At 36.6% G+C, this 26,662-nt stretch overlaps 1 protein-coding gene across 6 annotated transcripts in view; it reads right to left on the bottom strand.

Moving 5' to 3' along the window:
- The window catches only part of KLHL32 (kelch like family member 32), a gene marked incomplete at its 5' end in the record, with an annotated part of 91,923 nt that overhangs the window by 29,788 nt on the left and 35,473 nt on the right, over positions 1-26,662 (bottom strand). For 4 of the 6 annotated variants that reach the window (XM_082048406.1, XM_082048405.1, XM_082048408.1 and 1 more), the window contains one exon: positions 8,817-9,032. The exons of the other annotated variants lie outside the window; for them this stretch is intronic. In XM_082048406.1, the coding sequence (XP_081904532.1) occupies positions 8,817-9,032 (216 nt within the window). The remainder of the gene's footprint in view (positions 1-8,816; positions 9,033-26,662) is intronic. 6 annotated transcript variants of the gene reach the window in all.

Genomic DNA, 26,662 nt, shown 5'->3' on the forward strand with positions numbered 1-26,662 from the left:
AAGCCATGTTATTACAAAGTCACCGAGGTCAACTTTTCCAAGTGAAATCACCAGGTGGTTTTATTTTTTTTATTTATTTTTTATTTTTTTTTAAACAGATGATATCACCAGCACCTTCACAAGAACTTTATTTCTGTTTTCTTTTGCTGTTTTAATGGACCAGCTAGGCCTCCTGACAAGGCCAGTGGCAGCTTTCCCTTCTGGCTCCCACAGACAAAAGCTGAGTGTCCCCTTCTTTCTCCCAATCACTTCAGCCCCACAGTTATCAAACGTCAACCACTGAAGTTCACGTTACACATTAGTAAACCTGATTCTTCAACTCCAAAGCACTGCTGGAACCTCATTTTAACACGGACAGGCCCACAAATATTAACTGTGGGAACATTCAGGCCTTTTCCTGTCAGCAGACAATTCTGCTTTCTCAAATCCCATGAAGAATGCGCCTCAGAGGACAGCACAGCAACAACAAACTTACAGATGTATTTTAGGAGTAGGCTGTTTTTTCACAAAGGGATTTTTTTTTTCACATGTTGCTTTTTTAAACACACACAAAAAAACCCCCAAGCAAGTACATTAGTACAAGCTCACTCAGCTTTTTTTGAGAACAGAACAGTTTCCCTTTTAATCAAATCACATCTTCTTAATGATGTCAATTTTATTGATGGGTCAGATTAACACAGGACTCATTTTAAAGTGATAACTAAATTTTTCAAAATCAACTAATTATGCTAAGAATGTTACTTCTTTTAAAAAGTAACTTAAAAAGAGCCACATTTGTAAATACATTTAAGGTCCCAAATGTATCTCATGAATTGGGAATGTCAGAGCTTCCTTATTACAAGATTAAAACAAACAAATTTATTATTTAAATCGACTAAATAATAGCTGAAGCAAACTGAAACAACTGCAACTGCTAGAAGATGAACTTCATAAAATTCAGACCTATACAGTTTCACATGAACATTGAAACAGGCGCTACTCTAAAGGAGCAGTTTGAAAGCTTTTTAGCACAGATTCTCACTTCAGAGACTGTGATCTTTCCATCTGTCGTTACTATCCCACATAGACCTCTAGCTTGGAAGCCACTTCACAGTGAGGCTTGCTTAAAATCTTTCTGACAAATGTATTTGTTGTAATTTCTTCCATTTCTCCCTGGCACAAGAGAGTCCAAGGTGATCAAAGGAGTATAAGTGCCCCTTTGTCATGAGGCTCTGCAGCTCACTCACACATCTGGAAGCTGCCAAAGTCTCCCTGTTGGAGTAAGCAAGGATGCACAGGAGTGCTACTGCTTTTCCTTCTCCTTGCCTCCACATCCTCCTGGCACCACCAGTGTCCTGGTCCTGGGGCAGGAGAGACAGCAAGGGACAAGAGCTGGTCAGACCTCAGTCAAGCTGAACTTCATGCACTTCATAGCAGGTCTAGACATATGGGCATCACAGAATCATAGAATATTTGGGTTGGAAAGGACCTTCAAAGGTCACCTAGTCCAACCCTCCTGCTGTAAGAAGGGACATCTTCAACTAGATCAGGTTGCTCAGACCCCCATCCAGCCTGGCCTTGAATGTCTACAGAGATGGGGCATCTACCACCTCTCTGGGCAACCTGTTCCAGTACCCAGCATCAATTTACTTCAACCAACTTTACATATTTAGTTCAGGTACATGGAAAGCACTTAACCCCAAAACGTGGATTCTAATTTATTGATGACAATTTGTATGGTTTTAGACAACCTGGAATTCATTTTTTTTTCTTCTTCTTTGGCTCTGTAGTTACAAATAGAAGTAATGCTTCTACTACCTGCCAAAGGAAAATTTATTGAAATACAGAGCTGGGAATCCTCAAAAGAGTTTCTCATTTGTTATCATTTTTCACAAGCTTAAACCCATCAGAAAAAGTGTTAAACAGCTTTACTGGGATTTTGAAAAAGTAGAAATTACCAATGCTTGCTTCTTTGAACAGAAGACGTTAACTAAGATAGTAACAATAGACTGCCTCATTTTATTCATCTGTGATATCTGTGGGTTTTAGACTTTATCTATGTTGTTCTTAAAAATGAAAGTAAGGTGTATTTCCAACCATGCCTGGCTTTCACAACATTATGGCCTAAGCAGTTTTCTTTTGTGTAACCATATACGTGTGCATTAATACAACAATACTTCAGTTAATCTCCAATGGATCAGTGCCACAAAGAGCACAACAGTCAACACAAACCCCCTGATAACAGACTAACTCAAAACCGGAATGCAATGTCACAGAAGCGCTCTTGCTGAATGCACACCTCGGTGTCCTCTTTTTGGCTTTCTAAATCAAAACACACATTGATTGCTTAGGTGAAGAAGCCACCTAAATTCAAGAGCTGTGAGCACAGAAGCCTTCCTAAATACTGATGTGATGCTCTGTGCAGTTCTGAAGTTCAATCTGGGATAAATAAGGTGAGGTGATGTTACTGTAGGACACTGAGGCAAAAGTAATGCCTTCCAGCAATTTCTCTATTGCTCACGGCAATAGTGGCAAAATAATCAAGTTTTCTGATTGGAACTGACATGTATCAAAAAGAAAATTAGAATAGCACACAGTTGTTCCTAACATAAATCTAGTTTTAATACAGAAAATCCCTTTCTATACTGCTATACTTGAGAAGTAACAGTAAGAAGATTAGCTAACGTACAAGAAATAACAGGCAGAAGCTTTCAAAAGTTCAGAACAAAAGAATATATAAAGTTCACAAAACTTTACTGTAAAGGATAAAATTTAAGTTAAAGCAGACAAAGGGGAAAGATGTTCCACAAAGTAAGGGGACAGTGCCAACAGGGGCAGCAATCATGTTCACTGTAAGCCAAAATGCCATTACTATTACAAATTGTGCACAAATATGAGCAAAAATGTACGTGACCAGCGCACATCAGCAGAGCAGAGTGTGAGATTCAGCTCCTTCCATCCACTGCCTTGATCCACCGTGGCCTGCTAAACCCTGTCTAGTCTGCAGTTCCAGAGGACACTGATCTTCTGGCAGATCCTGTGCCACAACTGCCAACTTGGCCTACATCTCATGCATATCCTACCAAAAATGCTGCATGTGCCTATGTTTATAAAATGAATTCCACACAAATACTCTAGAGAGATAGTAAGGAATATTACCATTGCACAGAGTCAATTCGGGTGAAATACCAGTGATTGTTACAATTAGCCTGAGGAAAAGGAAACCTGCATCCTATCATAGGTTATGTTTTCACCCTCTTTTTGTTTGATGGTAGCTACATAATCTTGCTTGCAGCTCGTCCTGATACGCAGTGCAACCATCACAGACCCAGTACAGTGGATACTGGGATTCAAGGGTGGCTCTGACACTTTACATAGACTACTCATGAAAAGGGTACTAAAAAGGGGGTGAAAACACAGCAAAATACACATGGGTAATATGCTAATTTTCCCATATAACTTCACCAATTCACCTTGGCCTTGATATGCATCAAACTCCTTTATTCTCTCCTGTGCCTCTCTTGATGAGAGGCTGACAGGCACGTTTTAGTGTGGTGGTTTTCTACTTAGGTTAAATACTCACTAGGGACAGGCATTAGACCACCAGACATGATTTCACTTATTGCCCAAGAGAGCACTTAAGCTTATTTCTTGAACAGTGAAAGGCTAATATACTGTTTAAACACAACGTTGATTACCGAGTTGCTTTCCTTCACTTACTATTTTATTTCATTACTTGTTTTGCAGTAAAACTTAAGTTCACATTTAGCAAGGCACTTAGTCCACGTTTCATCAAAACATATATATACCCCCGAGAAACATTAATTTTTTTCTCTCCATGTTGAAAATTGCTCTTTAGAATCAAAAGATTGACAGTAAAAAAAAAAAAAAAAATTAAAAAAATCAAGTGCTGCAGTGAAGGAATGGCAAAGCTTGTACTGGAACATGGCAACCCACTTTAGGAATTGCTGTTCTGCATAGGAGAATGTGGGCATTACTGGAGAGGTATGGAAGATGTCTGTGGAGCTGTCTTCAGCAGAGAACTGTTCCATCCTAACAGCCTGCTGTAATGTGTACACTGCAGAACTTCCAATGGCACTGAACTCCATGGGATTCCTGCTGGAGAATACTTTTGGCCTTCCACAAATGCTACCAGAAGATTCGAAATGGAGCTCAAGTGTAAGAAAAGACAGTTGAAAATAGGGCACTTTACACTCTTTTAGAAAAGGATAAACAGGACTGTAACAAGAGAATTGGATTTATACATTTATTATTTTGTAAAATAAATGCTTAACAACTCCTATTGACCTGTAACACTGTAGTCTTCCTGTCATTTTTCTATTAATTCAAGCAAAGACACTTCTCTACTACAGACTAAAGACTGATTTTGCACACCAGACCCACAGTAACACAAGGAATAACTTGTGCTACACTTTCCTATGTAGAACATCTGCTTTATGAACACAAGTTGCACACAAGGAAATAAACAGGGCTGGAATGTTTTGGGAGCCTAGTCCTGGAAAAGACATAACACAGCTGCATCCTTCCTAGCTGAATAAACTACTCCTGCAGTTTTATCCAGCAATTTTTCCTAGATTGCTTATCAGTTGATTACCAAGAAACTGAGTTGCATGGCAAAGTAAAAAAAAAGAAAAAAAACTCTTAACCTTAGCTTCAGAAGTGGTATTGGCAAATACTAAAATTGATCTATTTTTAATGGTTGCTGTTTAAAAGATATATATATATATATCCTTTAACAACCTACTTAACCAGTAGCAGAGAAAGAAGAAACTGATCTATACTGATCTCACATTAAGATTTTTTGCCAAACATGATTCAAGAGTTCGCCTTGGATCAGTTGCAGTATTTAATACACTATCATTTGACCAATGCACTGCTGGGAAACAGAATGATTGAGCAGATGTTTCTGCCTGCAACTGTTAGTATGATCCTTGAAATATAAACATTTAAGCCTCATGACACTGAAGTTTCTAATAATGAACATGATAAGGCATAACTGTATTACAACTAAGGCCAACATCAGTTTTTTACTTAAATCTTTGGCTTGCTTTCTACTTGCTAAGGTTCCAACAAGAAGTCCTCTACTGCTACATTCCTCTGAGAACACATTCTATCATAAAGGGTTGGTTATATTTTCAATTATCAATGGAAAGAATTAATCTGCTTCCTTATAGTACAGCCAATGAGCCTTTCTAGTAATGGCCAATTATGAAAAGATTCTCTTTTCACTTCATGATAAACTAGAGATTATGTCCTCATCATGACCATCTCCTGTGTAAAAAGTGTACTGCACAGCCTCAGATGAAGAGGAAAAATATCAAAGAATTTGCCTTTTTTCTTCCATCTTTTTCAGAATTCTTCCTTAGTTTTCTTAATATTTTCATTTAAGCCTTTCTTCCATGTTACTGCTTTAAGTTTACTCACACTTTAATGCAGCTGACAAATCATAAATTTAATGTCAAGAAAATAATATTTCATGATCTCACATGCTAGTGAAATGTAAAAAAAAAAAATCAATATGAAAACAAATCCTATGTAACCTAATAATCACCATAACTGGCTTAGCCTAGCTAAAAAACCCCTAATGATGTACGCTAGTAAATTACTGCAGTTTCAGAGTTTTTCTTGTTTCTTTGTTTTCAGAAATACATCATTACATTATTTGTCTATTGTCTCAACCAAAAATAACACACCTGCACTGGGCCAAATAGTTGCATAAGATTTTAAGAAGTAGACAGAGGAATGAACTACTTAGTTTTTCCACTTTACCATGGTTTGGAAGTCACACTTTTCTGAAAGAATCAACATTAATTACTGTAGTAGTCTGCATTAACCCACATCCTAGTGTACCGCCATTAATATTACTTTTACTTTCTCACGGGTATATTTCATCATAGTCACTAAAATTGGGTAATTGTGAATTGGCTGCCTAACACAAATCCAAAATATGCCAGATATGAGCTGCTGTCACTTCCATTTAAATCACATTCAAGCATCACTCTGTGTACACATTTTGATGCATTAAAATAACTACCTTAATCTTTATGTGCATTCGGATCAAATCACCCAGTGGAGGCTGGAAATGTAAACTAGTGAAAATGACTGTGCTCTGCAGACAGCGGCGCCCTTTCCAGAGGTTCTCTGAGGGAAGCTTTAATTTGCGCTTTGGGCTTCATGTGAGCCCTGCTAGGAAAGGTGCCTTGGGGACACGCTGACCTCCTATCGCCAGAACATGCAAGCGTGTGTGCGGCAGGCCACACTAGTCACAGGTAAGACAGACAAATCAAACGGTAGCATCCCCCATCCGCTTTTCTATTATCTGCCCCACTTTGTGCCAATTTCCTCCAGCTTCCCCAACACCTCTTGCTTTGCTGTTCTTCCTTAAGACATGGGATGGGGATTTGTCAAAGTCAATGAGCACTTTATTACAGTGAGAGTGCTCAGTAATGAACAATTCAGCAATTTAATGAGATTCTGTAGATCTGTCTCCAGCCTGTCCATCAAGTTTCACTTCTATAAAGCACCCTGACACTAATCCTCTGGCATACCCAATCTTCACCCTGGGCTGAATATTAGATTCTTCCATGGTATATTGCATTACCACTATAACCTTAGCAAAAATGATGAACTTAACTACACTTGAGGCAATATAGCTGGTCTGATTTGATTTTCTTCTATTGGGTTGACTATAAGGGAATTACTTATTTACTAAGATAAAGCAAAAAAACAGTTTCTTATTGCCATCTGAATGCCTAAATTGGTAAATATTTATGTGTGTCTTTTAATTCATTCTGGGGACCTGGGATAATTATAAATATATATTTATTCCTGGTTCTACAGACTGAATTAAAAAGACTCATGCACTTTTTGCCTGCAGCAGAAAACTAGTTTAAAAAATTCTTTGGAACAGCATTAGTAACCTTTAGAGAGGCAATTATGATAACACTTAAATGGACAGTGTGGAATTTGTTGTCACTCAAAAAGCAGCATATTACCTATAAGTGTCTCTCCTCAGTTTGACCCTGCAACAGAAACAGAAGCTTGGTCATATTTACCTCATGAAGTGTTCACTGATTGGAGTGCACACAATTAAAAAAAATTATTTTTGAGTCCTTCTTGCAGGACAGAACAATGACACAAGATTTAAAATCTCCCACTTCCCAAACTTCGTCGCAGCAGGTTGCAGAGGGTGTATTTCTCTGTATATGCTTGCTCATTACTGAGCTGGCATTAAGTTATACTTCTATGGTTTTCTGTAGCAACTTTTCTTGCAAAAGTATACCCAAGCACATAGCTAGGAGATTTCACTGACCCTGCTGAGAAATCGTGATAAAAGCCAATTAGCCAAACAGCCACATATATGAACTTGTACATCAAAACCTTTTCTGATAAAGGGAGGAAGGGCTAGGAGTGCAAAGTATTATGCCTAAAAAAAGCCAAACTGAACCAAACCCACCATCATGGGCAGTGTGCTGCAGATTCTGTTGTAAAGACATCCTCTAGAAACTAGGACAGGAAAGTGTATAACTCTATATTAGTATTTGTATAAAATATAACTTTTTTAAGTACTCCATAATCTAAAGCCTCATAATTTTGTAAACAAATGTGTCAGTTACCTAAGAGGTTAAGTTACATCTGTATACTGTCTTTGTGGTTTGAAGAGCTTAACTAGACATTCTTAATTTTTAAGAATAAATATTTTGTTCCCGCATGGCATTATTCATCCACAGAACATGAAATACCCCACAGACGAACACACGTTTTACACTTTGATAAAACAATGGCTTAGAAATGAAATTATTTACTTAGAATAATCCAAAAGATAAGTAGATAAATAACAGGGATTTAAATATAAATCAGCCTTCTGATTCTCAGTCTCCTCTAGTGGACCAACACAACCCATTTCCTAAAGAGAAAAATACAGGTTTCTTTCAAGCAAGTTACATTTTACCTTGAAATACCCTGAAATATTTTCCTCCTATAAAGCATGACAGCAAAAAGGAAACAGAAGTGTTTTGATAACTGACACTATAGAGATTTCCTTCCACTATATGGCAAATTGCAACTTTTACAGACATATGATGGGAATGTTTCCAAGTATAGGCTTTGGTTTAGTTTTTGTGTTTCTCTTTACAGGATATATCGTCTTTTCATATCAGTTTCCCCGCCCCCCATCCACACTAAAGGTCACAACATAAAGCTTTTATCTCATTAATGCTCTATGGCAAGCAACCTGGCCCTTTTCTAGATCCAGTTTCTTTAAAGGAAATTATTTCCCTCTCCAGGTTCTTGCTGCAAACCTTCCACTGAAGCCCCCACTCATCTCTGAGCAGAGCAGCCTGTGTGATAGTTCTCTAATTTGATTCAGCCAAAGTCAGTTATAGTGGCATGAACAATTTAAGTGACTGTTGAAGTTAACGCTCTCACTTCATGGAACAAAGTTTGTCTGAAGTGAATGGGAGAGACTGCAGGAGCGGGTTTGCTTCCAGACTTGAGGCATTAAGCCTCACCAGAGGCAATAATACTTGAGTTGCTTGCATGGGCCATCTCTTCCCACCAAGGAAGTTACATCTGGAAGAAAATCTCTGGCCATACCCAAGTAACATAAGATAAGCAATAAGACAAATTTCTCTTTCAAACAAATTGCATTAACACAACAGTTTTTAAATTTCATTTAAAAATCTCCCTTGGTTGTTATTCACAGTTTTTGCTCAAGTGCTTATTCTCCCTCAGGATTGCTCCAGGGTTTCAAACAACAGATTATTGCTGTGGTCTATAGAGTATCACACATTCTGCTTGTTCACCAGTCTCCTTACCTGCCAGATTTGTTCTTCACTGAGTGAAGTGAGTCTATCACTTTTAAAAACCTCTCGAAGGAGACAGTATGGGAGTGCCAGAACTTCTTCAGGACGATGCTTCAACAGCTCAGAGAGATGTTTTACTAAGAAGTCAACCACTGCATTCTCCAACAAAGTGAGGTTGAAGAGGTCCGCAAGCTTATACAGGTCCAAGTAATTAAAACTATTTAATTCCTAAATGGGTGAAGCAAACAAAATACGTCTCAGAAAAAAAAAAAAAAAAGAAAAAAAAAAAGAGAAAAAGAAAAGAAAAGAAAAAAATCCAGAGAACACAAAATCCCACAGATCTCAGGTAATGAAAAAAGGCTGTTCTTATGGAGCTGTGGAGAAGGAAGGCAATATAACTTGAAATTAATTAACACAGTCTCATTCAAAATGTATGTGTAAATGTTACCAGTGCATATGCAAATATATATGATAGTACTAATTTATATTGCAGCTGCTAAGATTATATATGCATACAGCATCTGTAAGAAATATGGATTAGTACATAAAATAATAAACCAGCATGATTTACACTGTATGACAAGAGCTTGCAGGAGTTAACAAGTGGATTAAAAATGTATTCGTTAACCACAATGGTTTGTTACAAAGCAATCATTTGTTCATTATTTACTGTTTTGACTGAGCTAGAGCATCTGCATAGTACCATTCTAGTTCCATGAAGCTCACAAAATACGAGATGCTGAGCTATCCTTTATTACATATAAATTTATCTTCAATGAACAAATAGACCCTTTTTTCACGACCAGTGACATAAACCTATAGTGGATGCTGGCCTCATATTCTTTCTCCTCCTCCTTCTAGTGGCAGAAAATCTGTGGAGACAAAAGCTACAGTAACTCAGGGCAGGAAGTTTTTTCCATTCTGGTAACAGATAACCTATATTTACAAGCTGTTTTCGCCTTGGTAGCCTTTGCAAATTAGAGTCTGGACAGCTAAGTATTGCTATTCTAGACCATACACTCTTCAGGGGAGAAGCCAAGAAGTCATCTGTATTAGCAAAAAGCACCCAGGAAGGCTGGGAAATAAGCGTGTTTACCCGCTTCTCTGTTCTTGCTGTACTCTCACACCTCTCGTCCTCCACCCTCTCCACAATCCTGGTTTTCATCTTCCAATTTCCCGCATTGCTCCCTATCAGCCGCCTTCTCCTTGACCAGTTCCATGTGCGCGAATGACAAGAAGTCTTGTCAGTTTCACTTTGCTGGTTAGTTAACACAGGGACTGGAGCAGGAAAGAGAAACCGACTAAATTAAGTCAATTTCACTTTCACTGCTCTGCCGGCTGGAATGGCAGCACCAAATGAAACTGACAAGAAATCTTGTAAATGTCAAATGAGCTGCACGGCTGGCAGATAGAGCAGAGCAACAGGGAAGATGGGAAAGTGCGAAGAGGAGGTTTTTTGGAAGGTTTTATGGACTACATCCTGAACGTGTGAACTGGGTGGCTGTCCCAATGACTGTGTTTATGCATATGCAATGGAGAGTGGAGAAAGAATTTTTTTCACCTGCTTAGAGGAGTCGGTAGGGGAGGAAACTGAATCAAATTCCTGTGGAGGCTCCTGCTTGTTACATCATCTCCCAGTCTGAGTGATGCACCTTCCCTGGCAGGCTTGTACATTAAAGATAAATCCTATTCATTATCTACTTAAACTGTTGCATAGGAGTTTCACATTGTTTTCTTGGAAGAACAAAGTTCTTTACGTTGTCAGAAAAAACACAATCGTCCCAAAAGCCACAGATATTCTGGTGTCAGTTCCTTTTCACACTCACATAGAGGAGTTAAGGATAAATCCTCCCCAGTTGCAGAAAGAAAGAGAAAGGAATGAATTTTGCATCAGAAGTATCTGGTCTGTGTGCTTGCTCAGTGATTTAGTGTCTCCAGATCACAGACGGTACCTTACACCACCACTTCTGTGATGGTCATGCAATGGTGGTAACAACACAGCCAAGTATAATCAAAGTAAACTTCACAGAGTTTAACAAGTAACAACCATGGTTTATTGTCCCTGGCTTGGAAGACTGTCTTTTCAAAAAACTCCCTGATTGAATGAATGCCAAACATCCAGAAAGAAACTCAGAACTGTTCAATGTATATTTATTGAGCTCTTTTGTAGTGAACAGCTATATCTGGGGAAGATAAAAATACACCCAAAAAAAAAAAAAAAAAAAAAAAATCAAGCATTCTGATCTGAGGATCAATAGCCCAGCTAAAACACAGGCCTGATCAAACCCCACAGAGTGTCAATGGAGGAAAGATGGCTTTTGGTGGACTCCAGAAGACAACAATACTGGCAATAATATAATAAAATCTTTCATTATTAAAGAGAAACAGTAATATGACACACAAATGCAGGTTTCCCCTGAAAAATCGTCACATTTTCAGTGAAATCTGAAACATACTGGTAAATCTTCATTTTTGGCTTGGGTATTTTTGATGATCCCCCAAACTTCCCTATCCCCTCAAATCAATGCCAACTGATTTTTTTCTGAAAGCTGTCATACAGTTGAAAAGGCCAAATATACTTATGGATGGATAAATCCTCAGCAGCCATTTATTTACAATATTATATATTTTTTTTAATGTGCATTCACTTATTTCAGATGCTTATTTATTTATGTGTCTATTGATTTATTTATTTATTACAGGGGCTTACTTGTTTACTTATTTTCATTGGTAAGCATTAGAGGATTTTTGATGCCTTGCCTAACACTGCTGGACTTATGTTTTATTGCTTGATGAATATTGCAAGTATATTTTGTTAAAACTGGTCTTGGCCTGTAATCAGAAACACTCGTTTCTGACTTTGTAAGGTTAGCATCTACAGGTTTGCATTTCACAGCCAATGAAGCAAGTAGTGCATTAGCTCTTACAGCTGAAAGTTATCAGACTGTCATACCAATATTCAAATCAAAATTATAATGTACAATACATTACTGTGTCTGTGATGATACTAGAGGGCAAAAATGTCACACTGAGATTGCAAGATGTGTACCACAGATCAGATAACCTAGCTCTTCATATGCAGTAAGACTTTCAGAAATGTCAGAATAAAATGCAGTATGTTAGTTGGGAAAAAAAAAAAAAAAGAGTACACCTTACCTTCTGGTTTTCAAAAAATCCTGTGGGAGCTATCAAAGCAATCACTGTCAACTCAGTCTAATTTAAACAGATTTCCCAAACTAAACCCCAGATTGAATTAAAACTTTGTTTAAAAAAAACCCCCAAACATATATATATACATATATATATCTATATATATATATAGATATATATATGTGTATGTATATATATATATATATATGTTACTAAATACAAAATTTAGATGTGGTCACGAGTACATTCTGGCAGTCTCTGTTTTCCACAAATTCATTATATTGTGTTAAAAAAGCAGCTACAAAATCTAAAGTCATGTTCAACTTTCTTATGGTACTGTATCGCAGCACACATTCTTTAAAAACATGCAATACAAAACAGGCTTATGTAAATGACTGAAACTTTAATCTTGTTTTTCTAAACTTTTAAATATATGCCACTTATCTTTTTTTGAACTGAAGGATGAAATATGAACAGAAGCAGAACTGTCACTAAGAGCTGAAGAGAATTAGGAAACAGTAGTGATCCTATCTTTTCTAATATGATGTATGTTATGCTGCTGAAACAAATTCAAACTAAGAAAATATGTATAAGATTACATATACACATCTTACAACTGACAATCGAAATAGTTTTTAAAAATCTTACAGTAAATTCACACCAATTTAATAAATTGCCCAAATTTTTTATCAGTGTCTACTTCTAAAATGAGGAACTTTGATCCTATGCATGTTACTTACTATACACCCCCCTCTTCCTCACTCTCTGAAGTAGGAGAATCCATTGTTCTACACTACTAGTCTTCTGATTCAGTAGAATCAACCTTTAGATGCCAAACCAGTTTAACAATGAGCTGACATTTAAAACCCTCATAAAAGAAAATCAGTTTTCCGAACTAACATAATCTGAAAGATGACAATGTTAAATATTCAAAATAAATGATATGACATTGTCCATATTTTAATACAGAGATGTATTTTAATATAAAGATATGAGAAAATGTCTAACAGGAAAAAGAGATATAAACATTGTATTTAAATTACTTCAAAATCCATATTTATTCATTTGTACTTTAAAGAATAATTGCCTTGCACAAGCCACAGAAAAGGATGTAACAGATTGATAAATTAGAGTTAATCATAACCAAGTACGCAGCAGACTACAATATAGCTCTATTCCTCTGCTCCATGTTATAAATAGCAGAAAAAGCACAAGGAGAACTAAGGGGAAAGAATGCATTTCTTTATGACCTTATTTGAAAGATAAACTCCTTGGGGAAATACAATTTATTCAGATTATCAAGACCCTGCTGTGCAAATCTACAGTCTGGGAGCACACTACAGAGATCAAACAATATTTACTTTATTCTGTTGGGTATAAAAGCTTTTAATGAATGCATAATTAAGACAGAAAGAGTATATACAGCTTTAGAATTCCACTGCCAAGCCAAGCCATTAATATCCAAAGTATCGTACCCAGTTGTAGCTCCACCTGCTTCCTATTTAGATTACAACACTATTATAAATCAAGGTATTAAATGACTAGCCCTGCTGCTGTAACAGAGGAGTTGCAGGGTGACACTATTTCCTTTTTCCTAAAAATGGTTTGGTCTCTTTAGAGCAAAAAAAAAAAAATAAAAAAGTGTGAGGTCTCTGGGACAGGGACTTTTTTATGCAAAATCCTTATGCAGCACCCAGCACAACGGGGTCCTGACCCCAGGTCCTCCAAGTTCTCTACTGTGTTAAATACTACGAACCAGCTGTACCATTCAGAAGAGAACCTTGACATAAATCATAGCAAAGACAGGCTCTAAATAGATAAGGGATAGTAACAAAATGAAAAATCGTAGTGACAAAAATATATTGATCTGACAACAAAAGGGAACAACACAATTTTAAGAGAAAAGAAATCTGGTTCTGTTGGTTCCAGCTCTCCCTTTCTATATCAAAGGTTGTAGTTCTGCAAAACCTTACATATTTACCTAGGAACTAACTAATCATGCACATACTCAATAGCACAGCAACAGACATAACCATTTCCTACAAAGCATAAGCATGAATCTTTTAAAAACTATACTTTAGATCTTATTTGAAATTTTCCTCCACTAAACACCAAAGCCACCCAGCTGGACCACAATATTTTGCTGGAGCCTGATCACAGTGGAATAGCTGCATCAGAATTTTGCAATGTATAAAACTGCATTTACATTTATTACAAGATCAGCGCCAACTGCAAATGCATTTATAGGCACAGTAAAGGACGAATTTTTAAATTACTCATTTCATAAAATTATTTTTTTCTAGTAGATCACTGCTTTCTCAACACTTTCTGTAATACTTGCTTTTTTTCTCTTTTAAGCATGAGAAGCTATTTTGCATCCTTGCTGTGATTTCAAAGTAGGTCTGCAGCTAAGTACAAGAGCAACAATATCAAAACATTTCAGCCCTATTATTTTCCCTCTTTCCTATAAGAATTCATTTCCCTTCTCACTTAGTGTTTCCCTATATCTGCTTAGTTTTGAGTTTGAATCCTGCTGGCTGGTGCTAATAAGCTCCCTCTTCAAAGGCATGGAGGAGGCCCTCAGACCTTCACAGGCACCATGGAAAGACATGAGATTCTCATATTGGTCATGTCATGAGACACGTGTGGTCTTTGAATATGAAAGTAGAACATGCCAATATGCAGATACTCCAAAGTAAAACCGAACAAGTAAAGATTTTCTAGAATATCAGACAGATTAATCTAAGTTATTAAATAGTACAAATACTTTCAAATGGCGATCCAATTAAGTATTTTAAGTGACTCTATTTATACATGCCTTTTATATATTACATACATGATTATGTGTGGAAAGAAATATAATAATGAAACATTAAGACTACACAGTTAAAGTTCTGTGGTATGATTGGAACAACCACTGGTAAGGTTCATTCTGCAGAATTTCCAATGACTGCTTTCCCCTGCTGAATACATGCTGCTGTGGTTTGTTTTGTTGTGGTTTTTTTGTTTGTTTGGTGATTTTTTTGCTTGTTTGTTTAACTGCACCTGGCACAGAAACTCCCCAAATGGAAAGCTTCACATCTCACCTGGCTTCACATCTTCCTTTGCAAGATAACTGTACCAATCAGTATTGTCTAACAAAGAAAAATACAGGGATGAAATGGAACATGGAGCTCATCTAACCCTTCACCTAGCCCTTTTATACTATTTCAGACAGCAGGAACTCTAAAGAAAGCTTTCATCAGACTTAATCGATGTTTACAATTTTTGCCAATTATGGGAGCCTCTCTTCTCTTCAAGTATGTTATGAGGAATGACAATTGTGCATTCTTTACTGCAGCAGGAATCACAGGCTATTGGTACAGAGTCTTTACAGATGTTTCATTACTTTTTATTTTTGCTAACTCTTCAGAGTTACTACAGTGCTTGAGGAAATCTGAAAACTACTTGGCTAATAAATCAACCACCAGCAATCTTTTATGGTAAATGTTCACTTGTCTTTTTGTTGTTGTTAATATTGTCAGATCCAGAAAGAGAATGTTTTATGCTTTAGAAACCCAAGGTTCACAGGAGTAGCAGTTAAAAAATAATTATCATCAACAAGAAGAACAAAGAATAAAGAAAAACAGGACTGTACAATACTATTGCTTCCAATTCTTTTGCAGTTTAAGGCTGTGAGAATATAGGAGTGGAAGCATATTCCCTGCTGTGCAGGACAAGCTCATCAAATCCTTGTAGTCATAAATTAAGAAAGATCCATCTTAAAACTCACTCTGTTCTTGCTCTGAACTACTATTCTGAGAAGGCTCAGCTGATTTTGAGACACTGTCTCCTAATTTCCAGCTTAATTTACTCAGACAGTTGTTCCTGTGCCAACATTATCTTTTAGTTTTAACAGCACTCTGTCTTCCTGCTCCCCCCTCCTCCAGTATTTATTCCCTTGATATATTTACAGAAAGCAATCATATTCCTCCTCAGCCCTCATTTTGCTAGACTAAACAAGCCAAGCTCTTTTAATCTCCTCACATAAAACAGGCCTTGCTGATCATCTTAGCTGCCCTTTTCTACGTGCCTCCCAGTTTGACTTCATTTATTCTTCCGCATGGGCAAACACTTCACAGTACTCATGATTTTTCAGCAGTATATTATACACAAGCGTTAATATTTCCTTAGCTTTATAAATTACCTTGCATGAAATATCCTAGACTCAAAATGCCTTTTTCTTGATGATATCACATCAGTAGCTCAAAGCCATCCTATGACTGAATACAGGAAAACTCTCTGTAAACTTGGTCCTCAAAGGTGAGACACAGTAACAGGCCTCTGTCTGCCAGCCAGGACAGAAATAATACGACATGTTACAAATGGGAATTGTATATGATCCACTGAGATGCAGTAGATTCTACTGAGGATGCTCAGAAATTATTTTCCAACTGCTTATTTAATTTCTTTCTATATTTGAGTAATGGATCTTGTAATTGTCCTAGTACCTACCAGTTACTTATCAAGGGAAAAATTATTTCAATAATTTTCTTAAGAGTTGTTTCAAAAGTAGGCAACGAAATCCCCTCAACATTCTGAAAAACAAAGCAAGTTTTACATCAATCTAAAGTATGAAAATTTTCAAGCATAGTGAAAAAACAAGCAGAAAATATGTTTCTAATACATAGTTACGTTAAAGCGTGATTTTTATTCTTAATCCTCACCTCCACTACCAGCATTACTGATAGACCTGTTAGTAGAGGTGTTAAGGCACCTGGCAGTTCCCTTTTCCAAAGTCTTACTATTTTGACAACATTTAATAGTTCAAAGCTGAAGTTTTCCAGCCTCAAGATTAATCTCTTTAAAATCTCTTGAAAACATCTCAAAAAGTGTATAACACATTACAAAGAATGAGACTGACAGGAAAAGACCACTGCTCTTCCTCATTAAAAATATTCAAAATGGAAACAGCTTGAAGAAGTTGCTGTCACTGTGAAATCTTCCATTGATCCCCCTCATCAGCCTCTAGAAATATAGTTTGAGTATGCTCAGTAATGACTTCTTCGAACTTTGCAGCTAAAATCTCATCCCATTCTAGCTGCACTGTCTGTAATCTGTCCCACAGATAAGCAAGATCCAGTCTGCATCATTGTCCACTGCGGGTCAAAGCACAATGACAAAACCTGAAAGCTGAAATCCCACTTTTATTGTGCTGCTTGGGACCCACATTGGAGCCCTGGCAGGTCACTATCACTTTCAAATGCAGAAGCATGAAAAAAAATGCAGACCAAAGAACAGGAGAATAGATCTACACAAGAAGCCCAAAGGTAACAAGAGGCAAACAGGCCTGGAAGCTAGCAGGAGAGTTAGAATCGCAATCTGGAGAAGACGTGACTTCTCAAGGAGGCTGTGTGATAGTTCCAACTGCTCTGCATAAATGTAAATTAATAGTGATGAAGATAGATAATAGCAAGATAATCACTAACAACAAAAGGAAGTCAACACACATGATATTGCACTAAAGAATAAACAGGTGGCATATTTCAAGATTATCAATAGACTAATATTAATGCTTTAGATATAAATAAGAACAGGGGAGGTTTTCACATGCAAAGGATATAATAAGATACAAACAATTCTGTTTCAGAATCTTTTTATGGCATTTTATTCCTGAAACATTTCACTGATGTATATGTTGCTTTGTAGTAAACCCAACAAGGGACCACTTTTCTTAAAAACCTGTCTCTGCTTCAGAATCCCAGGCAACACCTTGTCATCAAATGCTTAAGGATTACAAAGCTAATAAACACATCTAAAAATGAATAACTATAAAAGGGTAACCGTAGTGAGTGGGACATCTAATCTCACCAGAGAATGAAACAAACTGTTTAATATGTGTGGAATGATGGGTTAATTAACACAGACAAATTCAAATCTCAGAAATATTTGCTAAACAAGCCAAAGCAAAACAAAACAAAACACACCCAAACAACACTTTCTCAGAATTTTAAGGCAGTATGTGATACTCTGTCTCCAGAAAGGCTGAATCCAATGCAGGACAACTCAATACTGAGTAAAATTTTGATAGACAAAGCAGAATCAGTCACCAGTTTGAAATCAGTAGTTCCTAATGCTTTGTAAGAGTCGCATCACCCCAGCTATTTACTAATATTTTACTTGTACGAAATGAATAAGGCATCAGTAGAGAAATTTATTTTTTGGAAACCTCAAAAGAGCTAATTTTGCCGAGTTTACAAGAACTATTGTCAGAATAAAATGGGACAAGTTTAACACAAGGAGCACTAGAGAAAGTTGAGCGCTATAATATTTCACAAATTCCATATATTACATACATATATTAGGATGCATCTTAGATGGATCAAAGATTTGTTCAATGACAATCTCAAATTAAATAAATGGTAAGCTATAAAGCAGTGTAACTTTTTCCAGCAAAGTCCTCAAGGAATTGATTCTAGGTCCAATACTGTTAGCAGTTTAACTGAACTAAAGAATGATAAGTTTTGCCTGCAGAGTTTGCAGAAGACTCTGCAAAAACAGTGTTGTAACATATTATGAGAATGACAGAATGTGAGTATTGTCTGGCTTTCCTGGCAAAGTGATTACATTAAAAACAAAACAAAAAACCCACACCATATCTGAGAACCGGTAAATCAGCTGATACAGGAAATATACCAGGCTCTATTTGTAACAACATTTGCAGGCCATCAGGAGGCACTAAGAAGCCATCATAAATAGCAACATCAGTTCTCAGAACAGTACTGAGGCAAAAAAAGTTTTTGCCGTAAAATGAACGTGGAGTAACATCCAATAAAAGAAACACTGTTGCTGCTTCAACATTATATTTTTAAGGCTACTGCTTAAATATTGGTCCCAGTTCTGAATCTTGTTCTTCAACTATATGAAAATATTACAAGATAGAAACCCAACCTTGCAAGATTTAAGGTGCTCAACCTATTTTTTTTAAAGAAAGGCTCCTGAAGGATTTGATCTTGAGCAAAGACATTAATAAAATAGAGAAAATACACAAAAGCAAAAAAAAAAAAAATTCTGGCCAAATTTTCAGAAAATAGTTTGTGGCTCATGGAGGTAGGATCAAAGTTATACTGGCCAAGGGACCAGGAAGTGCAGGACAGTTTGCATTACTTTTGTGTGACTACCAACATTCTGCAACTCTGCATTGAAAAAATGAATGCAATAAACTAAGTTTTTTGCCAATTTTATGTACAGGTAAAGAAGGAAATATTTGCATAATTTGACTTCTGAGGGTATATGGTTTTGCATTCTTCTGAAGAGCACGAGACTTGTTGGAGCTGCAGGAAGATATGAGGGTACCCATCAGTTAAAAGAACCTGATTCAAAGTATGTGAATGATAAAAAGGAAACATTGAAGGTGTTGCAAAATATATTTTATTTGGAAAAAAGTTATTTGTCAGGCATCTCTATGCTCCTGCAATATCTGACCTCGCCTCAAAAAATCACTACAAAAATTTTTGCTCACAGCACTAAACCTAGGCAAACTCTATTTTACAGAGGAAAAAGGAGAAGCAAAAGAATAGTTTAAAAGATTACTCATGATGCAGAAGATACAAAAACCAGAACCTCAAATACCTGGAACCCATTTCAATGTTCTAGTAGCTAGATAATTCTTTTCTTCCCTACCCCACCCCCAACTTTAACATAATTTAGTTATTTATGCAGCTCAATATATCAGCAAAATGTCTGTAATGTGTTCTGTATAAGCATTATGTCTCAGTAAAATAAAACACTCTACAACACTCTGTCCCTAAATTTATGCAGTGAAAAGAACACCTCTTTCCCACAACCAGGAGCTGTGCTGATTAGTAGGTTTACTACACAGTAATTAGAACTGATTTCTGAAGGTAAACGGATAAAAAGGGATAGCAGTAGTCCACATACTGGAAAAAAAGCAAAAGAATGAAAATAATTCTGGAAGCATCATTGAATTAAAAAAAAAAAAAATCAGTCTGTGTTAGGATCAAGGAGTTTTTCTTCATATTTTAAGCATTATTGACTAGGAATTAATTTCTCACTCTCTTGGTCAGAAATTATTACAAACCTAACTCTCAAAACCAGATAACCTCGAAAGCACAAAACCCAAGTGTAAAAGGTTGACCTTGACTCAATGTCCAGTTTGACAGTTCCCACATCTGACCTTCAGTAATGGCAAACAACTCACAAGTCCTCTCAAAACGAACACATGTGAATGTTCACACAGTTGAAGGTGCTAAGCATCAGGAAGGCATGAGCCTTCATAGATCATAAGAAGTTTTGTTCATTTAGTTTCTAGCAGATCTTACCACTCCCCCCACCCAATCTCAAACAGCTATGGTCAGAACACCATGCTGTACCACCAAGGGTTTCCCCCCCACACCCCACCCAGAAATATAGAAAACTATTTAGTCAATGCATGACATATGCAAGTCATAACAAAATGATAAAATTCTCACTGGCTTTAAGATTTCACCTTGAAGACACCACCTTTAAAAGAAGAATAGATCATTGTAAACCTAATTTCTCATTATTCACAACTACAGACACTTGCCAGTATCTCAAAATCTTCAAGTATATGAAGGTGCCTCTTCTGTACACATCTTTAAACACAATTGGAATGAAGTTGAGCCAGACACCCTTTAAAAGAAAACTGGAAGGGCATGTAGAGGAGGGACACAGATTAGCTGCAGAAATACATTATTTTTGAAGTAACTGAGCTAACTAGAAGTGTCACGTTTTTTTAAAATTAACTACAGTTTACTGAAAAAGTGTGTAGCCAATGATTATTCCATATGATGTTATAAAAGTTAGTCCTTTTCAAATACATATTTTAACAGCAAATTTTGCTAAAACATCCACATTTCAAAGATTTCAACCAAATCTAAAAGCAAAATGCTAACAACGGCTTATCAAAAATTACATATACCTAATGTTGTGTTTTCCCTCACCTCAAAATACTGACCACACACACTGAGCATTTTTGCTATTAGTTTTATTACTTTTCAAGAAACTCCATTAATCTATTCAACTTTTTGTCCAGGGCTGAATGGTGCTATATGAGTCCAGAACTTGATTAGGGCTTTTTATCAGTAGTGTATAATACATATGCAAGTTAAGACTCACAACAGTATCTAGGTAGTCAAACACTCTTAAGTGTTTAATTACAGTAAACATTCAGTATCGGTTCCTGGGGGCCCCTGACATCACCATTATACACATATACTCTCTGCATACTTCAGTTCCTCATGAAGAGGGTAATGCTGTAAATGTAAGTTATAATATTGCGAAGCAGGTAAAAACAAAATACAGGCACATATAAACACTGACTTTGGGCCTGGCATATGACATTGGGTCTCTACCCCCAGCTTTCTTCACAGTCACAACATGCTATTTCAAGTAAGTAGGAATTCCAAAGTGTTCAGGGGACTAAACCTACCCAAGGTTCCTACAATACTTTCCCCGTGATAAACAAGTGTGCTTAGATGCTATGGAAATTGAAGGCTTTTTGCATATATAATTAGAACAAGGAGAAAAGACTGAAATGGAATTAAAAAAGACCTTCCTTTGAGTGGCTTTGGAAACTTTCTCAAAGGTCAAAGTGCTTATAAGGGAAGTCCAGACAATATAACACTGTCTCTCAAATTCAGAGGACACAACAGCTTCTATAAAAATTACTGTTGAGACAATTCCTTGTGTTACCAGCTCAATTCCCACTGAACCGCAAATAAAATTCCTTGTTTAAGCCATTTGGGATCTAATGCCATCTATGCAGCTACACACACTCTGTGGTAGAAATCACGAATTCTGTAAGACTCTGTTGAAACAGATGGGAAATCCTGCAGTACCTTCCTCCAAATTAATAAACAGATGTTTAGAATAGATTACATAGGAAAAAAGAGAATAAAGTTATAAACATTTTTCAATTTGGAATAATACACTTGCAGGACATTATTGATGTTTAATAAAGTTGTTGATACTATTATTCTTTAGGTTTGTATCTTTATTTTTTAGAATTAGTGAGGTGAATAAGAACAATTTATAACTTTCAAAGTTCTGATTACATATTGGTTGAAGATTCAGTAAGACATCATGTACATTTATATTCATTCTGTATTCAAGGTCTATTCAATACCCTGAAAAGAAATGGAGATTTTGTTTTAAATAGAATTAGTGTACATGACAATTCTGAGAAAGATACTGGTTCCCTGGCAAATTCTACTCTTGAAGTTGTACAAACAAAACACTAAGAATGATAGAACGTGCTAAAATTCTGTAGCATTTACTGCTGCTAAGATACCTACTGGAAAACATCAGCAGCCTTACATGGAACTTGTTTGGGCTTCCCTACAAACTGAAATGGTTAAGCAAAAAATGTTTCCCTATTAAGCACTGAAATAGTATTTAACAGTGGTCACAACTAGATGATTATTTGATGTACTTCCATTTCTGTAACTACTTATGTATACTTTGGGTTTAGGTAATTTTCATTACAAATCTTTCTTCTTTAACTAGCACAATACACTAGTTAAGTGTGTTGTGAGCAGTTCAGACAGATGGATAGAACAGTAATGATTAAGCGATCAGAAAACCATAATATATAAGGGAGGGGAAAATCAGCTACATAGATTCATATCAAATTCAGATTATTTGCCTTCACTGAGAGATGGTTTAAAGTCTAAAATGCAAATACATGTATCAACTTGGAGCCTTATGACTTCAACCTGCCTGTGCTACTAAGTAAACAACGTTTTGAGATTATGGTCTCTTCTATTAAACTGACTGCAAAACGAAAATAAAATTTACAAGATCTTTCTAATATCTTTCAAAGACAAAGCAGTCATTCACTATTTTCCTCAGTTTAATACTGAAGTGCCAAGTTGCCTCTCAAATTCCATCAAATAAAATATTTTCTCATTCATTTTCTTAATAAAGATTCAGCTCCTGCTTAACATTTCAAACTTGAAATTGATCCCTGTGAAAATACTAATAGTGTGTTTAAAAATACAAAGCTTAGAGCAGGTAAAAGATACTTCATAACTGAGAAGGCATTAAAAAAAAAAATCATTTTTATTTTGGCTAAGCCAGTATAGAGGAAAGAAAAGATGGACAATTAGCTCTCTATCACAGTGATATTTCTGAGATAAAAATCAGATTGTAATTCACTTTAGGTCCAATGTTCTCTTCAGGTTCATAGGTTACAAATGATTTATAGTTACCATTTTGTACTCAGCATTCTGGCTTTTCCCATATTGGTAAATACTTAATAGCCAAAGCATTTTCATGATTCATAAATACCTTTTCTAAAATGGCTTAACGTAACTCAAATTGCTTTAAATCAAAGCAAATTTAAATAAAATGTACCTCTGCCTCTTTACAGGAGGTGAAAAAAAAAATCTCTGTATATCTGGTGCCTGTATTCTTGTTCTTTCACATTAGAGCTGTAAGTCTCCTCTTTCAGGTCACGTCTTCCACATAAAAGTGCTAAACTAATGCTGCTTAATGACAAATTAATGTCCATGAATAAAAAATACACCTCTAATAGCATAGAGTAATTTGCCATTACAATATCATCATTGGACATGCCCCTGGTTTAATACGATGTATTTAATTCATAACTTAATGAGTGATATATAAAAAGAGAGAGATGAACCCTGCAATTACATTTATGTGAGTCTGTCACCTTATTTGTAAAACCTTAGAGTCATTTACATTCAAATTAGAACAAATGAGTGATTTCACAAAGTGCAGTGATAAATGACCATTGCTGCACAAGACAGAACTGTATTTCCTGCAAAAACATTAACAGTTTCCTATTATTTGTTAAAAATTACAATGCGTATTGGCCAGTGTTGTGTGAATAATGACTTTTTTACTGATTAGGTCAGAAGACTAATACGGAGTAAAAATAAATAATTTTTCTTTTCATTTTTTCTGATTTCCGCTTGAATTTATCTGCTCAAACTGTTACGGACTCACACTGCCACCTGCTGCCCAGGCCTGGGGAGGAAGGGCCCCAGCCCCGTGTCTCAGCTCCACTTCAGCCATTTGGCCTTTCAGGTTTCATCTCTTGCAATCAAACTAATTTTCCTGCCAGACTGCCAACTGGGCATGTCATCGAGGACACCGGCAGATAAGGGGAGCTGCACTACATGATTACAAATACTGCTACTTTGGGGTTCATACATCTAAATTGCCTCAATTGGTAAGGAGAATTAAACGCTAAAGACACTGGGCGGCAGAAAGGACAGGGGGTGGGGAGGAATGGACATAAAACACTAGTATTGATCAGATGGTAATAAAACCAAAAAAGAATTTTGTACATTAAGCATTCTGGGATCTGTCAGCCTCTGTTTACAGCTTTATAACAATAATAGAAATATTCCAGAAGCAGGAATCTCTCAGGGGCTGAGGGACAGGTCTGACAGAGGCCACACTAGCTAGAAAGACAACATGAGAAAGGCAGGGAAGGAAACAAGGAAGGAATACAGCTTCTGTGCTCCTTTTTAAAACACACACCAAAGCTCCTCTCCCTTCCTGACAGAATTTGCAAAAAGAAGGAAGATGTAGCAGCGTCTGCCTCTTCCCTACTTGTGACCTCTCCTGTGACTGCCACAGAAGATTAGCAATGGGTGTCCATACAACCAGCCAGACTTTGATTAAAAATTAAGGATGGGAGCTTTAGTCTTGCCAGCAATAGCAAACCTAGACACTGCAACATAATTTTTCACATGTCCATCAGCAGTTCAAATTCACCTTTGCCAACAATTACTTCATTAGGAAAAGCAGAACACATACACACAGCACCAGCAGGTTCCTGACCATACTTGTACCACTTTTTCTAACAGTTAACACCCCAGGAGCAGAATATCCACTGTCACATCACAGTCAAATAGCAGCAAGACTATTACAGTAAGAACAGAATTCCAAGTGACTGGATATACTGTTGTTACTTTCTTCACTGACACCAACTGAAAAAATGGAGAAAACCACCACCATTGTTTTTTTCCTGAGTTCCATTCGAAGTTGGAATCCTTGCAGTGCATTCATGTTTCATATATATAAATCCGTATCTCTATAATATATCTGTATGTTAAAGAGAGAGGAGATAAATTCCAAAACTTAATTTTGAGCTTTGTCCAGGAACTTTCCTAAAGATTGTCAACAGCTCAATGACTCAACAGCTGACAAGACAGACTCCTTCAAGAAACAGCAGGCTAGCACAGCAACAACAGGTCGCATAACACTGAGAACCAGCAAAATGCAAGATTATATTACTTCTGTCTACTTTGTATTCTTGGTATGGGAAGGTCACTCTGCCATGCGATAAAGTCGGTGGACTCAACTTCGATGGTGGTGGCTTTATAAACCACCACTCTGATTCTGGGCCAGTGGGGGGTAGAAAGTGTACGTGAAGGTACTTAAGATTAAAAGCTCAGTATTAGTTTAAAAAAAGGCAAGCCTTGGTTGCTAGATGACCTTTAGATTTTTTTTTCTAGCAGTTTAATTTGCTCTGTATGAAAGACTCGGGAGCTAAAATTCCAACTGAGATGGGGGTTCTAGCAATACAAAGGTGATGCTCTCAATCTCTGGTGTAAGAGTCAATTTATCTCTGAAGGAGCGTATCTCTGTGAAAGTTGGAATTGTGCTGTGGGCACAGTTCCAAATGGAGAAGTTGGGTTTAAGAAAAATAAATAGCTTTGAAGCTTTGGCCCCCACCACATATGCAAACCATGTGTACTCCTTTTCATTCCACAGGCAGATTCAAATGTAGCTTCTTCCTTTTAGAAACAGTAAAATATATCTGTCAACAAACAGGGTCAAAAAGTTTAAAACTAGGAGAAGAAAAGATCCAGATCATTAGGTGCTCATAAACCAAAATTTTTTCATGGTGTATAAGCCTAAATTGACCATTAAGGGTCAAAGGTTAAAATCAAGTGCCCCTACCCAGGACAACTTGCCTTCTTCAATTATTATCAAGAACTATTCTAGGAGGTCTTAATTTAATTATTAATCTAATTTTTGCATTCCAGGCCTGATCCTGCTCACTGTCTGCTTTTATATACAAGAATCCAGAGCATACAGTACAGAGGAAGCTCCAAGAAAATTCCAGTTGACTGCTACTGTACAGTGCTGTGTTTTTTCAGGCTTATTTTAATCACTCAAAATGTTATTTTTAGCTTAAATTACCCCTCTTTATAGATGCTACAACCAACATCAGTAGCAAGTGGGCAGACATACCTGTGGCAGAGTCCTATCCACTGTAATGAAGTTTCTAAAAGGTAACCTAGTACATTTATTATTTAGCAGGGAGATTAATGCAGTGAAAACTAAAGGGAAATTCAGCATCAAACTTTTAACTTCCCTTGACAGAAAAACATTTATTTTCCCAAGAACAATTTTTAACAGTCAGGGGAACTTTAATTGCAATCGGGATCACTGGTCATGTTTACTATACTTGCTGTTCCTAGCTACTGAGAGAATAGGAAATTATTTCCAGTACCAAGTAGAAGGGCAGTCAGCTAACACCACTGCTACTGTAGTAAGGCTGCACTGAACATAAAAATATGCAACTGTCTAACCAATAAACTTAACATAAACAATATCCCAGACTCTGTCCAGTATGGAAACTTAACTTGTTCTTCACAAAATGTGACTGACCTGGCAGCAGAAAGTTAAAGGAGCAAATGCTAACA

The sequence above is a fragment of the Streptopelia decaocto genome, assembly GCF_964273445.1.
Source record: "Streptopelia decaocto genome assembly, chromosome: 3".
Lineage (NCBI taxonomy): Eukaryota > Metazoa > Chordata > Aves > Columbiformes > Columbidae > Streptopelia > Streptopelia decaocto.